This window comes from Frieseomelitta varia, unplaced genomic scaffold (genome assembly GCF_011392965.1).
Source record: "Frieseomelitta varia isolate USP_RPSP 00005682 unplaced genomic scaffold, Fvar_1.2 scaffold_811, whole genome shotgun sequence".
NCBI classification, from domain to species: Eukaryota; Metazoa; Arthropoda; class Insecta; order Hymenoptera; family Apidae; genus Frieseomelitta; species Frieseomelitta varia.
In genome coordinates, this window is record NW_025110603.1 from 160,246 (window position 1) to 174,089 (window position 13,844).

A 13,844-nucleotide genomic window follows, 5' to 3' on the forward strand; every position below is an offset into this window, starting at 1 on the left:
TTTTTTTTTTTTTTTGGCAACTTTACCATGTATTAAAATATTCTAAATGGTTTGAAAGTAACAGTAATTTTCATCTCAAGAATTTTTATGAAAAGGATCAGTTACTGAAACTTGTTTATCATTTAAGTTGAGGATATTGATCTCAAACTGTAAAGAAAGAAATTTTCAATTTTTCAATGTAAAGAATTGTAAGTTTCGCTTACAAATAACGATTGCGAGTGATGGAGAATTTTTTTTATTTTTATTTCTTTTTTTTTTTTTTTTTTTTTTTTTCCTAACGGCGCAGCGTACGTATTGTGAGATACTCGGGTAGGTAATCGATTGTTTTTAATCATACTACTCAGACAGGACGATGATTTATATTTTAATTGAGTGACGAAACAACGAAGTAATTGTTGTAAATTGGACGTTCTTTTTTATACAAAAGTAAAGTTCATGCTTTCCAGTAATCTCTGGCAATAAACAATGAAATGACAATTATATCGGATGTCTTTGTTTTTGTACAGAAATATTAAAAATCATACGACGATGATTTATATTTTAACAATAAATGAGTGACGAAACAATGAAGTAATTATTGTAAATTGGATGTTCTTTTTTATAGAAAAGTAAAGTCCACGCTTTCCAGTAATCTCTGGCAATAAATAATGAAATAATAATTATATCCGATGTCTTTATTTTTGTACAGAAATATTAAAAATCGTACGACGATGATTTATATTTTAACAATAAATGAGTGACGAAACAATGAAGTAGTTATTGTAAATTGGATGTTCTTTTTTATACAAAAGTAAAGTTCATGCTTTCCAGTAATCTCTGGCAATAAATAATGAAATAATAATTATATCCGATGTCTTTGTTTTTGTACAGAAATATTAAAAATCATACGACGATGATTTATATTTTAACAATAAATGAGTAACGAAACAATGAAGTAATTATTGTAAATTGCATGTTCTTTTTTATACAAAAGTAAAGTCCACGCTTTCCAGTTATCTCTGGCAATAAATAATAAAATAATAATTATATCGGATGTCTTTATTTTTGTACAAAAATATTAAAAATCATACTACTTAGATATAGTAGCGTAAATTCCACGCTTTCCAATAATTTCTTGCAATAAATAATGAAATAATAATTATATCCGATGTCTTTATTTTTGTACAAAAATGTTAAAAAGTCCATATTTTCCCGACAAATAATGAAATAATTCCCGATAGTAGTCTCTAACAATAAACAACAAAATAATGAATCAATTATTTTATCATAAAGTAATTATATCAGATGTCTTTATTTTTTGTACGAAAATACTAAAAAAATCCATATTTCCCGACAATAGTCTCTGGCAATAAATAATAAAACAGCGAAGTAATTATATTGTCTTTACTTTCGTATAGAAATACTAAAAAGTCCATATTTTCTGATAGTAAACTCGTCTTGGACCAATAATATTTCCAATTATGAAAAATACTTTCTCAAAGCATCTGACAAATGTTGCTGGCACGCATGAATATTTTCTAGCCAAAGTTTTGCCAATTTAATTTAATTTTTTTCTCAAATTCTTCACCATTCGAGTGAACATACATCGTAACCTGTTTCATCATTTGTCTGAGAAACGTAAATTACTCGAAACGTCGGAACAAAATTGCATCGAGTACCTAGACACTCTCCGAGTATCTCGCACACCCAATAAAACTATTAACTCTGACACATGTTCGACAATGGATGACAGAAAATTTACAAACTAACATCTGTTGCCAAACACTCCGTATAGAGTGTTAATCGATACTAACGACTAACCACCGATTACTCAACGTTTCAGCCCACGCGCGTCAACGGTGGGAAAACCGAGCGGCGTAAGGGCTGCGTCTCAGACGTCTCCGTACACGGCCGCGAGTGCGCCGGTCCAGCAGAACAAGAACTCCGTGTTGGACAAGTTCAAGCTGTTCAACAACAAGGAGAAGAGCCAGGACCGCGGGAAAGCGTCGTCCGGCGTGTCGAAACGCACGTCCAGCTCGTCCGGCTTCTCCTCGGCGAGGTCGGAGCACTCGGACAGCTCGACGTCGCTGTGCGACCAGAGCAAGCTGCAGGTGGAGTCGCCGAAGAGCCGGGCGTTGAAGTCGAAGCTTCAGTCGGCCAAGCCGGCGAAACAGGCGAGCCCGAAGACGGCGAGGAAGGAGCAGAGCAAGGCTCAGAGCAAAATAGCGCGTACGAAGGGTAGCGGCGGTGACAAGTTGCTCGGCTACAATCCGCCACAACTGGATGATGTCAAGCCGACCAGTAAAATCGGCGGCGTCGGCGCCAAACTGTCGGCCATGGACAAGAAGCCCGCGATTCTGCACGATCTGCTGAAGCAGCAACCGGCCAGCAGCCAGTTGCAGAAGCCGATTGCCAATACCTCCGCGTTGGTGCCATCGAAGCAGATCGCCGCGCCGGACGCGAAGAACATCGCCAGCTTGAAGAACGTCGAGTCGTCGAGGCAATCGCCGCGACCCAAGATGGAACTGCCATCGGCCAAAATAGCCGACCCGGCGAAAGTCGCTCTGCAGAACGCGAAAGTCCCGCCGAACGGGTTGAACAAGGACGTTCTGGCGCAGAAGGGGTTGCTGGCGAACGCGAACGGGATGATCAAGCAGACCGGCCACGAGGAGATCGTCGTGGTAAACGAGAACGGCTGCAGGATCGATCGCACGTTGTCGATGAATCAGGCGAACCTGTGCGAGCAAAGGTCGACGCAGAGAGAGATCGGCGAGAACGAAAGAGAGACGGTGGAGAACGAAAGTCCCTCGAAGCAGCAGAACAACACGAGCTTGCCGGTGAAAACCAGAGCCGCGAGCGAGGTGCACGAGACCGAGCGAACGAACGGGAAGCAAACGCCGCCGGTTTCCCCTCGCAACAGCCCGGATACGTCGACGACGGACGTGAAAATGGCGAGCATTCAGGAGAATCATTCTCAGACGGCGCAACCTGCTCACGGCCAGGTTCCGAACCTGGTGAATTTCGGCAATAAGCAGCAGCCCTCGCTTCTCAACAGCCCGTTGCAGGGCTCGACTTTGAGCGGCGTTGGCAGCCCAGGGGGCTCGAGCATTCCAAAGCCCACGGCGTTGGTGAAAGGCACGTCGAAACCGCCGAAGGAAAACAGCATGCCGGGCGTGCCGACGCCCACGAAATTAAAAGCGGACGCTCTGCATCGCAAGCTCGACCCGAACACGGTGGCGATGGTGTCGCCGATGCCGAGCATCTCCGACCTCATGTCCGAGAGCTCCCACAGCAACTCCAACAGCACCGGCCAGAGCAACTCCAGCGACAGCAGCGTCATTTACAGGCCCAGCAGCGAGAGCGGCAGCGAGATCAAGACCATACCCAATAGGAAAATTGACACGACCTTCGAACAAATGGAGAAGGTTGGCTACCTTGTTTCAAACAATTCCTCTGTTGTTATTGTTCAACTGTTGCTCCAGAAATACGCGGCTGACTCTTCGCAATCCTTCAGACGTGTATTTGATGTAGCAGAAGGAAAGATAGAAATATTGTTAATTCTATTAAATATAAATTACACGTTCGGCATCCAGTTTCTGTGATTGAATAAATCAAATAATACCGTCGTCATACATCGTGTTAAAAATATATAATAGAAATCGAGTGATTTGATGATGAATTCTCTAGTTTTTTCTAATTTAAATAGTGATTGTTTTGAGAGTCTGACAACAGTGGCATTATTGTATCAAAAAAGCAAGAAGCGATTCCAATGATGAAAAGGAAGATAAATTAATAACAATATTATAATATATTATATATGTTATATAATAATATTATAATATTACATATATTATTATTAATAATAATATTATAATAATATATATAATAATATGTTATAATATTACATTGAAAATTACCCGCTGCTGTTTGCCAGCTAGCATTCCTGAACAGAATTTAAATTTTCTAATGCCGCAGATTACAGAGAGAGTTCAAGAAACTCTTACGTATAATTTTTACTCTCAAATAAATAATATATTAGACACCTGTAAGGAGGCAAAAAAAGAAAAGTCGAGACTGTTGTAAGATAAGTTGGAGTGCAACTTAAGGTTAACTGCTAGTCAAAGTTGATATCGAGTCGATCAATTTCACAGGTACTGTCGGAGAGTTCAACCTGCGGGGGCGGTTCGATGGGCGACGACGAAGCGGAGATGACAGTGAAGCCTATGCAACCTCTGCTCCGCGGTTACACGCCGGGCGCGAGGGCCCTGCAAACACTGCCAAGCAGAACGACCGCGCGACAGTACACGATTCTTCATTCCTCGTCTCATCATCATGTCGGTCACGATTACGCGGACATCGACGTCGCCTCCGGTTATCTAAGCGACGGGGAGGTTCTCCGCGGTGGCATGACCGTCGGTAGTAGAACTCTGTCCGACCTGTGCGACGGTTACATGTCCGAGGGCGGTGCCTCGTTGTACGCGCGTAGAATCAATCCTTCTTACGGCCACGATCACGAGAGGTAAGTGTCTCGTCGGGAGTAGAATGTTTCGTTTCGTTGATTAAAAACTAACGATACGTACTTGTCTCGGGACTGTGCGTTCGTTTGATTGGAAAAGTTGAACCTCTAACTGAGAAAAAGGAAGGTTTAAAGAGGAGAGTGGGGGGGGGGGGGGGGGGTTTAAAAGACAAAGCACGTTGTAAAAACACGCGTGTTTTCGTTCATTTATTTGCACGAGGGCATCTTGTTGCTTCTCGGGTGCACGTGTTTCAGTGGCACGCCGAGTGAGTCACAATCCCCCTCGTGTAACGTGAAACGTTACACAGCCGACAAATTCGTCAGCGCACGTGGGCCCGATTGCAAAATTCTAACCCACGGAGTCTCGTTCCCATTTGCTCGCTTACTTTCGACAAGTACGTATAAGTACATAGTTCGACAATTTTTGCGACAATGACTTGCAATTGAAATCGGCAGAACACGAATTTTGTTTCTCACAACGGACTCTCTCAAAGTCACGTGCTTGTTGCGAAATGTTTACAGTTTTCGATATTTCAAACGGAACAAGAAGGGAACAAAGTCGAGGTGTCAATCACCGATTTTGATGAAATCTGCCATAAATGTAGTTTTCGAGCAAAAATATTTGACAAGTATTTCTTTTCTTTCTATCGGCAGTCTAAAACTAACCTCAAAATTGGAAAACGAATATTTTGTCAAATACCTCAGAAATGATTGAAGATACAGATTTTGTGTGTACAATTATTGCCTTTTTTAACGACGAATTTAACAGTGTACACTATTTTGCAAAAAAAAAAAAAAAAAAAAACATTCTAATATGAATCCAAACTAAAACTAACCTCAAAATTGAGAAACAAATATTTTGTCGAATACCTCGGAAATGATTAAAGTTACAGATTTTGTGTGTACACCGATAAAATTATTATCTTCTTTAACGGCAAATTTAACGATATATACCATTTTGTAAGAAAAAAAAAAACCATTCTAGCATGAATCTAAACTAACCTCAAAATTGGGGGTGCGGAACGAATATTTTGTCAAATACCTCGGAAATGATTAAAGATACAGATTTTGTGTGTACATCGATGAAATTATTGCCTTTTTAAACGACAAATTTAACGATGTATACCATTTTGCAAAAAAAAAAACATTCTAGCATGAATCCAAACTAAAATTAACCTCAAAATTGGGGGTGCGGAACGAATATTTTGTCAAATACCTCAGAAATGATTGAAGATACAGATTTTGTGTGTACATCGATGAAATTACGACGAATTGAACGACGTATACTATTTTACAAAAAAAAAAAGACTATTCCAGCGCGAGTCTAAACTCTGCAAAGTCGATTAGAACCGTCTAAATCAAACTTAATACGGCGTGCGTGGTGGGTAGTGGCGCGTACGTGCCGGTGGCCTTTAATTAAACGAAATTTTCAGGGCTAATTTCGTACGGGGCTTCCAATTACTCGGCTCTGCGCAGCTTAGCACGGTTATCTTTGGTTACACGGATTACTTCTATTGAATTAAGCAAGCCTCGCCGCCGAGAGACGCCGGTTAATTAACTCTCGTGTATTTCGCTTTTATCTATTCTTCTAGTCTCTCTCGTTAGACGTAACTTCGCTTAACTTTGCCGGCGGAAAATCTACCGGGTCTCTCTCTCTCTTGATTCGCGTCCGCGTAATTACAAACGCGCCAACAGTGAGCTCGCGCGATTTATAAACGTCAACGTTTGCCGAATGTGAAAAGCGAAGAGTTGAGGCTTGTCAAACTATGACCCCTTGCATTGTGATTCCTTCTTCTTCTTCTTTCAATCCTTTTTGGCAAGCATTGCTCATTGTAATTGTAACATTACTTTAGATGCAAAATACTGAAAAGCACTAAACGCTACTTTTATTTAAAGATGTTTGTACTTGTTGGTAATATTCAATTGGAAGAAATTAAGTTTCACCCTTCCTCCTTGAATTTTATCGCAATTATCGTTTTATTTATTTTTTTTTTTTTTTTTGTTTTTTTCACAGAATTTTTATAATTTCTGGCTCGGTATTTTTCGCTCTCTTCGGCACCAAACGAAATTTAAATTCAAACTTCGCAGAGTCGCTTTTCCTTTGGAATCGAAACTATATACAAGTCGTACCGCAAATGCAATTATCATCAATATTAGTAAGACAAGTGGCTAGAATGTTTAGTTACGCAATATTTAGTTATCCGGAGGGAATAAAAAGAAGAAAGATAGAGAAGAAAGAATTTCACGTTTGCAGAAATTTGACCGAAAACAGAGAAGTGGGGGGATTGGGGAAATTGAGGGAAAAGAAGAGAAAGAAGAAAATGGGTCAACTGTGATCATCTCGATTAGACTCGCCGCATTGAATTTGGATTCGTCTCGGTCGAACAGAGCCTCGTTGAAGCGTGGGCCGTTTTATCCAGCTCGTTCGACTATTCAATCTCATTTGATTTCCTTCGAACGTGTCGCACATGTAAAGCGTATTGGACCAGCGACAATAATTTCTCGCGGCCGCCCTACATTACGTAGTCGGTCCGGCAGATAAGAAAGTCCACCGGAATTTTCGCCGGAACATAGGACAGTTCCTCGAGGAACCTCTCGCTTCGTCGATAATTCAGAGGAAGCAGCAAGTTAACGATTTGCTACGCGTTCCACGTGATCATGGGAATAATCTTAACGTTCTCTCATTCTCTCTCTCTCTTTCTCGTAATTTTGCACGAACGTGGCGTATCGCGTTAAGAATCTTAAGAAACGAAAGTTACTTCGAATTATGTTAAAAAATTGTTCTAGGTTATTTCAATGATCTTGAGAACGGTTTAAAAATTCTACGATCTTTTCTTCATTTGACTCTCGTTGAAAGGGAAGAAAGAGATGAAGAGGTCTAATTTTCTTTTTTTTTTTTTTTTTTTTTTTTTTTTTTTTTTTTTTTTTTTTTTTTTTTTTATTAACCGAAAGTAATTTTATGCATTGTTTTTTTTTCTTGTATTTAAATTGACAATTACTTGTACTTCCTTTCGTAAAAAAGGCCTGACTGATTAGTAGGAATAGATATACAGGGTGATTCACATAACACGCACACTTGAAATAACCTTTCAATGATGCGTCTAATGAAAAATACAATTCGATACAAAAGTTTCATCAGTTGGTTTTAAGGGAGGCAAAATATGGCGTTATTAATTTTTCAACGCGTACTCGCTGTATTTGTGTAAAATTATGTTCAAAAAAGGACCAAAGTAATCGGTTCAAATTATCAATTTCCCCTGTGTATCAAGCATGTGCATTATCTTTGCAATTTGTCAGCCAAACAACAATCGCAATCGTGTCCGTTTTCCTGGCTCGCATTTTATCAGAGAAACGACGAGAAGAAAGAAAAGAACAAGAAAAAAGAAAATTCCAAGAACGTGCAACCCAAAGTGACTCGGGAGTGGATTATCCCGATTATATCAAGGAACGGCGTTGAATTTAAAGCGTGGATCCGTAGAGCCGGTGCCCGGTGGCAATTTGCCCTCTGTACCGATATTTGAAACCCCGACACGATCCCAGACACTTGTACGGCTACACGCGAACCTAGGCGAAAAGCGTATTACCGCCAATCTTCCCACTCATTTCCCAACAACGGGAACAAATTGTTCAATCGATACGATTGGCCGTCGTAAATCTATGCTATTCCGTCGAAAAGAAGAAACAGTGTGCCCTATCTCGCGTGTAGAAAACTACAATAGAAACAAAAAAATTCGGTTTTCACTTTTCTCCGTTTTTTTTTTTTTTTTCATTTTCTGACGTCTTCGTCGTTGAAATCGTTATTGTCATTGTACCGCGAATTTGCCACGGGCGCGCGGAGCGATTCACAGCAGAGAAAATTCGCCGGCGCGAATCTCTCTTCATTCTGCCGGGGCGAAACGAAAACCGCCGCCGGCGTGTTTTCGTAACACACGCGAAACAGCCCGGAGGCCCGTATCATGGACCCCCGCGCTCGCTAGCCTCGGTAACTCGTTTGGCATAAGCAGGCCGCGGGTATCATCCGCTTGAAACCCGACGCGCTTTTCGGAAATTCAATATACTCGCCCCCTCCACCCCGCCCCGGCTTCTGACCCGACCCTTCGTATCCTTCGCAGCCATCATGGTGGACCCCCCTCTGCGTTGAGCCAGGGGTGAAGGCACAACAAAGAAGGCCAGTCCTCCGGAGCGTATTCCAAGCGATCACGAGTCTTGCAAACAGCGCCAACGGGGGGAGAACGCGTTATCTCACGCTCGTTCGTGCTTTTTAATCTCTTTCCCATCGAGGAGGGCGCTCTCGCTTCTTTTCGCAGCTTCGTGTTTGCTCTTTCTCTCTTTCTTCCTTTCTTCGTTTTCTTTTGTTTCTTGCACGAGCGGGAGGTGGAATTACGTTTGAATTAGTTTTCGAGGAACGATCGAGGGGTTTAAAAGTTTCCATTTCTGGCGCAAATTCTCATTTGCAACGAGTACGAGATGTCCTCGCCTAAGCTTCATCTCTTTAACTTTGTCTGTACGCGGTTCGCGAGTTTCGCGGACACGTGGTTCCTTCCTTAGAGTTTTAACCTCTTGCGCCCGAATGCTCGAGAATTTCTTTGTTCCAAAATTGTAATATTCTCTCGAGTTTATTAAGTATATTTAGGTATAACCCAGGCAAAACGAATAATAAATTTATCACTTGTTAGTAATTTCTATGCAGTGATGTCATATCGACGAGTTTAAAAAGAAAGCGACAAATTGTTGTATATACGGTTCGGTCACTCGTTACGGTCCGCAATCGGTTGCCCAGCGCAAATTACCGCCGCTGACGAAGTCGAAGGAACTTCGAGGCGCAGAGATTAACATTAGAAGCGACGATTGAAGCATAGAGTTTCCATCAGAGGCATCGAAGGCATAAAAATAGAGAAATAATTGTATACAATACGTAATAATGTAGTATTAAGAATTAAAAAGTAAAGTCAAAGTTAAAAATTACTTGACCCTTTGCACTCGACTGTTTCTTCTGAGTGGACGTCGTACTTGACTCTAGCTAACAGGTCGGGCTTTCTTTTTTTATACAATATTATATTTATATTATACTGCTTTCATATTATATTATATGGGGATATCCATGTCGTTTTCTTCAAATTTAATAAACATTGCCATCTAGCGACGATAATTCAACTTATTATCAACGTAACCTATATTCCTATATGAGTGATCTACGTAATCTGTAGTTAGATTATAGTATACTTGTAGAGTATACTTATATAGAATATATAGTATAATTACTTATATGGAATATATTATAGGAATACGTTAAATACATAATATATTCCAATTTCGTGTTAAATACCATTTGAATGGTTATTCCCAATACTGTGTGCTTTGTAAATAAATTGCTGATAAATGATACAAGAGAAAAGTTTGTCGGCGGCAAAGGGTTTTAAAAAACATTTTTAAAAAACACACTGTTTCACGTCTACAAAATGTCTAACAAAAATTACATTAATTGGTCATTTTTGTCACTTTGCTAATTCCTCGCGTGTTCTCCAATCGAGGGAATAATTTTATTTGTTTCTTTGGAATATTTGTCTCTTTTTTTTTTTACGAAACGAGACGTTTCCGCTCCTTTTCGAAAAGAATTCTCGCAAGCTTCCTCGCCACGATTTTGCGTGCAAATAAAAGGTTTTAGTAATTCGTAGCATCAAGAGGAAGTAATTTGAAGCGTTAAACCGTGCGTGCAGCGCACGTTCGCGAGAATTATCTGAATAGTGTACATATGCACGGACGTACGGTGTTGCAAGCCTGAGCGAATGATCGCAAATAGCCAGAAGACGAGCAAAAGTAGAGCACCGCGCTCTGAATGGCGGTGGCTACACTGAATTACAGTTTCAGAGATAATGTTCAACACGATTACCAACCAACGGTTGAAATGTCGAGACAATTCCTCCGAGGAACCGGAGGAGAACAGAATACGAGAGAATACGAAGCTCTCGAGGCTTCTAGTATCGGACAACGGTGAATGAAACAAGCAACGCGACGCGAGAAATCAATTTAAGCCACGGCGAAGAGACGTCGCCGCGTTCGAAAGATAAACGTCTTTGTCCTTCGCTTCGAGCCGCTTGTTGTTGCTTCGTAACCGTGCCTTCGAATTGAATTCGCGAAAAGATCTCTCTCTCCCTCTCTTGTTCCGATTTAACCGACGCACAACCGAGAGCCACGTTCAATCGATCGTGTTTCGAGATTTTTTTCCCACCAGGAGATATAGCTTATAATGTACCTTGTTACATATTTTAATACGTTCTAGACGGTGTGTCAGTCCCTGCGGATCGACACTTATGATATTTGTTTAGGCAGTGTCGGACATTTTAGTGGACTTGCGTCGAGTCTGATAAATACACTTGATTTTTATTAATATGAAAAATATAAATATAATACACATATTAATATGTTACGTGCACGTAAAACACACATATTAATATTTTACACATAAAATACGTATAAAATAATATAATAAAAACGTAAAACACACATATTAATATTTTATACATAAAATACGTATAAAATAATATAATAAAAACTTAAAACACACATATTAATATTTTACACATAAAATACGTATAAAATAATATAATAAAAACGTAAAACACACATATTAATTATATTTTACACATAAAATACGTATAAAATAATATAATAAAAACGTAAAACACACATATTAATATTTTACACATAAAATACGTATAAAATAATATAATAAAAACGTAAAACACACATAAAATACATATAAAATAATTAATAAAAATATATATATAATATATAATTATATATGTTATATATATAATTATAATAATTATACATATAATATATAATAATACATAAAATAATTTTATTATATATATAATAACATATAAATATTATTATATATATATAATAATATATAAAATAATTTTATTATATATATAATAATATATTAAAATAATTTTCTCTCTATTTCAAAAGTTACGAACCCTTTTTTCCTATTCACTCTGTATAATACAGTGGAACATATATGCATACAGTGGAATACAAGCTCCAATCTGTACATTTTCATTTAAATCTCTATAAAATACACTATACTTCACATCTAAAAAAATTTCTAAAATGAAATCGGTCGTTTCGATAGGTTTTGGTAAGCAGTCGGGTATTGGATTTTGTAAATCCAGTTGCGCTCGGTAAGAGAAAGAGAGAGAGAGAGAGAGAGAGAGAGAGAGAGAGAGAGAGAGAGAGAGAGAGAGAGAGAGAGAGAGAGAGAGAGAGAGAGANAAGAATTGAGAAATCAGAAAGAAAGAAGGGAGAAGGAGGAACAGAGAGCCGATCGAAGATCCTACTTTTTCCTTGGCGGGGAAAAGTAGGAAAAGTTGGTTTTATCCATAAAGAAAACGAAGAAAGAAAAGAAAAGAAAAGATCGGGTGAAAGAGAGGAGTCGGTATCTAGATGAAGACGAGGACGTGTCGCGGCGAGCCGCACGAGACGATACGGAGCCGGAGATTGGCCCGACGACGCTTGCGTGGGGCCTGCCACGTGACGTCACGTGGATCGATCGGCGAACGGCGGGCCCGCTGGCGCGATCTGGCGGCGACGTGGCGAAACCCGGCCGAGGGTGGTTTAAGGCGCCACCAAGGGAGGTTCTTGCACGACAGCTGGAGGAGGGCTGCCGTTCTCTCGTGGCGCGCGCGCGCGCGAGATAGAGAGAAAGAGAGAGAGAGAGAGAGCTGTCCGTAGCGTAGAGCGCGTAGCCTAGCCGCCAGGGTGGGGAGCGTCGTCGAGAACGAACGAACGAACGAACGAACGAACGAACGAACGAAACGTACGTACGTGCATGCATACATACACATATACATAGAGGAACGGCAGAAAGTCGTGGTCGAGCGGGTAGTTCTTCGGGGACGGAGGAGGAACCACCGCCGTGTGCCGGCTTACGTCTCTTCGTCACGTTCGCCGTCCACCCGATCTCTTCGTTCCACTCTTTCTTTTCCCCGTTTTGCGCGTCCGAACTGGCGAGATCCGACCGTCGCTGGCTCGCGTCGCCGTTTTCGACCACCCGGGATCCGAGTGACGTTTACGCGGAAACCTCGGAAGCCGCGTGAGGAGTGTAGAGCCGTCGAGAGGGTTGCCGAGTGACGACGTGCCCTTACGAACGGAGGAAGTGAAGTGAATCGTCCTGCACGATTCCGGTCCCTTCGGGTAATCTTCCACCACCTTTTCCTTTCGTTTTCTTCCGACCAGTTGTCGCCTCCCTCCGTCACCCGCTTTTCTACTTCCACCCGAGGTGGTGTCGTGAATTATCGGCACGTTCAGTTCGGTGTCAAGGTTAGGAACTTTCGGCCACGAGTGTTATTTCATCGCCGCCGGACACGAGGAGACGTCTCTCGAACGACTGTGACTGTGAATTCGGTTTGAAACTCCGTCGAGGTAAATCGTACGCGAGAGAGGGTGGAATGACATCTCCTTAGCGGAAGTGAGAAGCTCGAGACGATTGAGTCGAAGTTGTTCGAGATCCTCTGTTTAAGGAGAAGATAAAAGTAAATAGCACTTCTCAATAATTCCACGAAACAGATTTCATCCGGTGGTGCCGTTGCTTCCACTGAATCTTCGTTTGCTTGGGAGATCTTGAAACAAAGATGAGAACGCAGCTGTAACTTTCTCCGCCTTTTCTTTTTCTCTCTTTTCTTTTCTATCTTTACTCTCCTTTCCATCCGTCTCTTCACAGGATAACAGTTTTCCGATCGTATTCTTGTTTTTATTTCGGTTTGCCTCGCTTTCATCTCTGCCATCCTTTTCCTGCTCTTTGCTAATTCGCTCGATTTTTTTCTCAAGCAGCCAAGTTAAATCACGTTAGACTCGCGGCTTGTGCCACGCAGTTTCGCGTCGTCTTCGATTATCGTTCCGGCGTAATGCCTGAAATTGAATTATATCGTTCCTCGAGATCTTACAGCGTCGTGGAAAACGCGGATCAGACTTACAATTAGACTCCAATTGGATTGAACTTCGAATAGATTCGTGTGTAAATTTAGTATACTGAAATATTCGTTTGAACAGCGTTGTACAAATATCGGATCAGAATTTCGATCAGAAGTCGATTGAACTTTGAACAAAATGTGTCGTTCAGTTTAATACTCGTTTGTTCGGGAAGCATTGACGAAATTTAGAACAGACATTCAATCAGAAGTCGATTGAACTTCGAACAATTCAACTTTGAACAAAATTTGTTGCTCAATTTAGTGATATTTGGGAAATACTCGTTCGTTCGAATAGCATTGTGCAAAATTCAAATCAGACTTTCAACCAAGTCGTTCGAACTTTGAACAAATTCGTGTGTCGCTCAACTTATTGT

General features: G+C 40.7%; 1 protein-coding gene across 1 annotated transcript in view; it reads left to right on the plus strand.

Moving 5' to 3' along the window:
• Nucleotides 1-929: 929 nt before the first annotated feature.
• LOC122536207 (protein sickie-like) overlaps nucleotides 930-13,844 on the plus strand; it is a 41,487-nt gene continuing 28,572 nt past the window's right edge. The window contains exons 1-3 of the mRNA XM_043668374.1: nucleotides 930-934; nucleotides 1,823-3,404; nucleotides 4,131-4,498. Coding sequence (XP_043524309.1) covers nucleotides 930-934; nucleotides 1,823-3,404; nucleotides 4,131-4,498 — 1,955 coding nt within the window. The remainder of the gene's footprint in view (nucleotides 935-1,822; nucleotides 3,405-4,130; nucleotides 4,499-13,844) is intronic.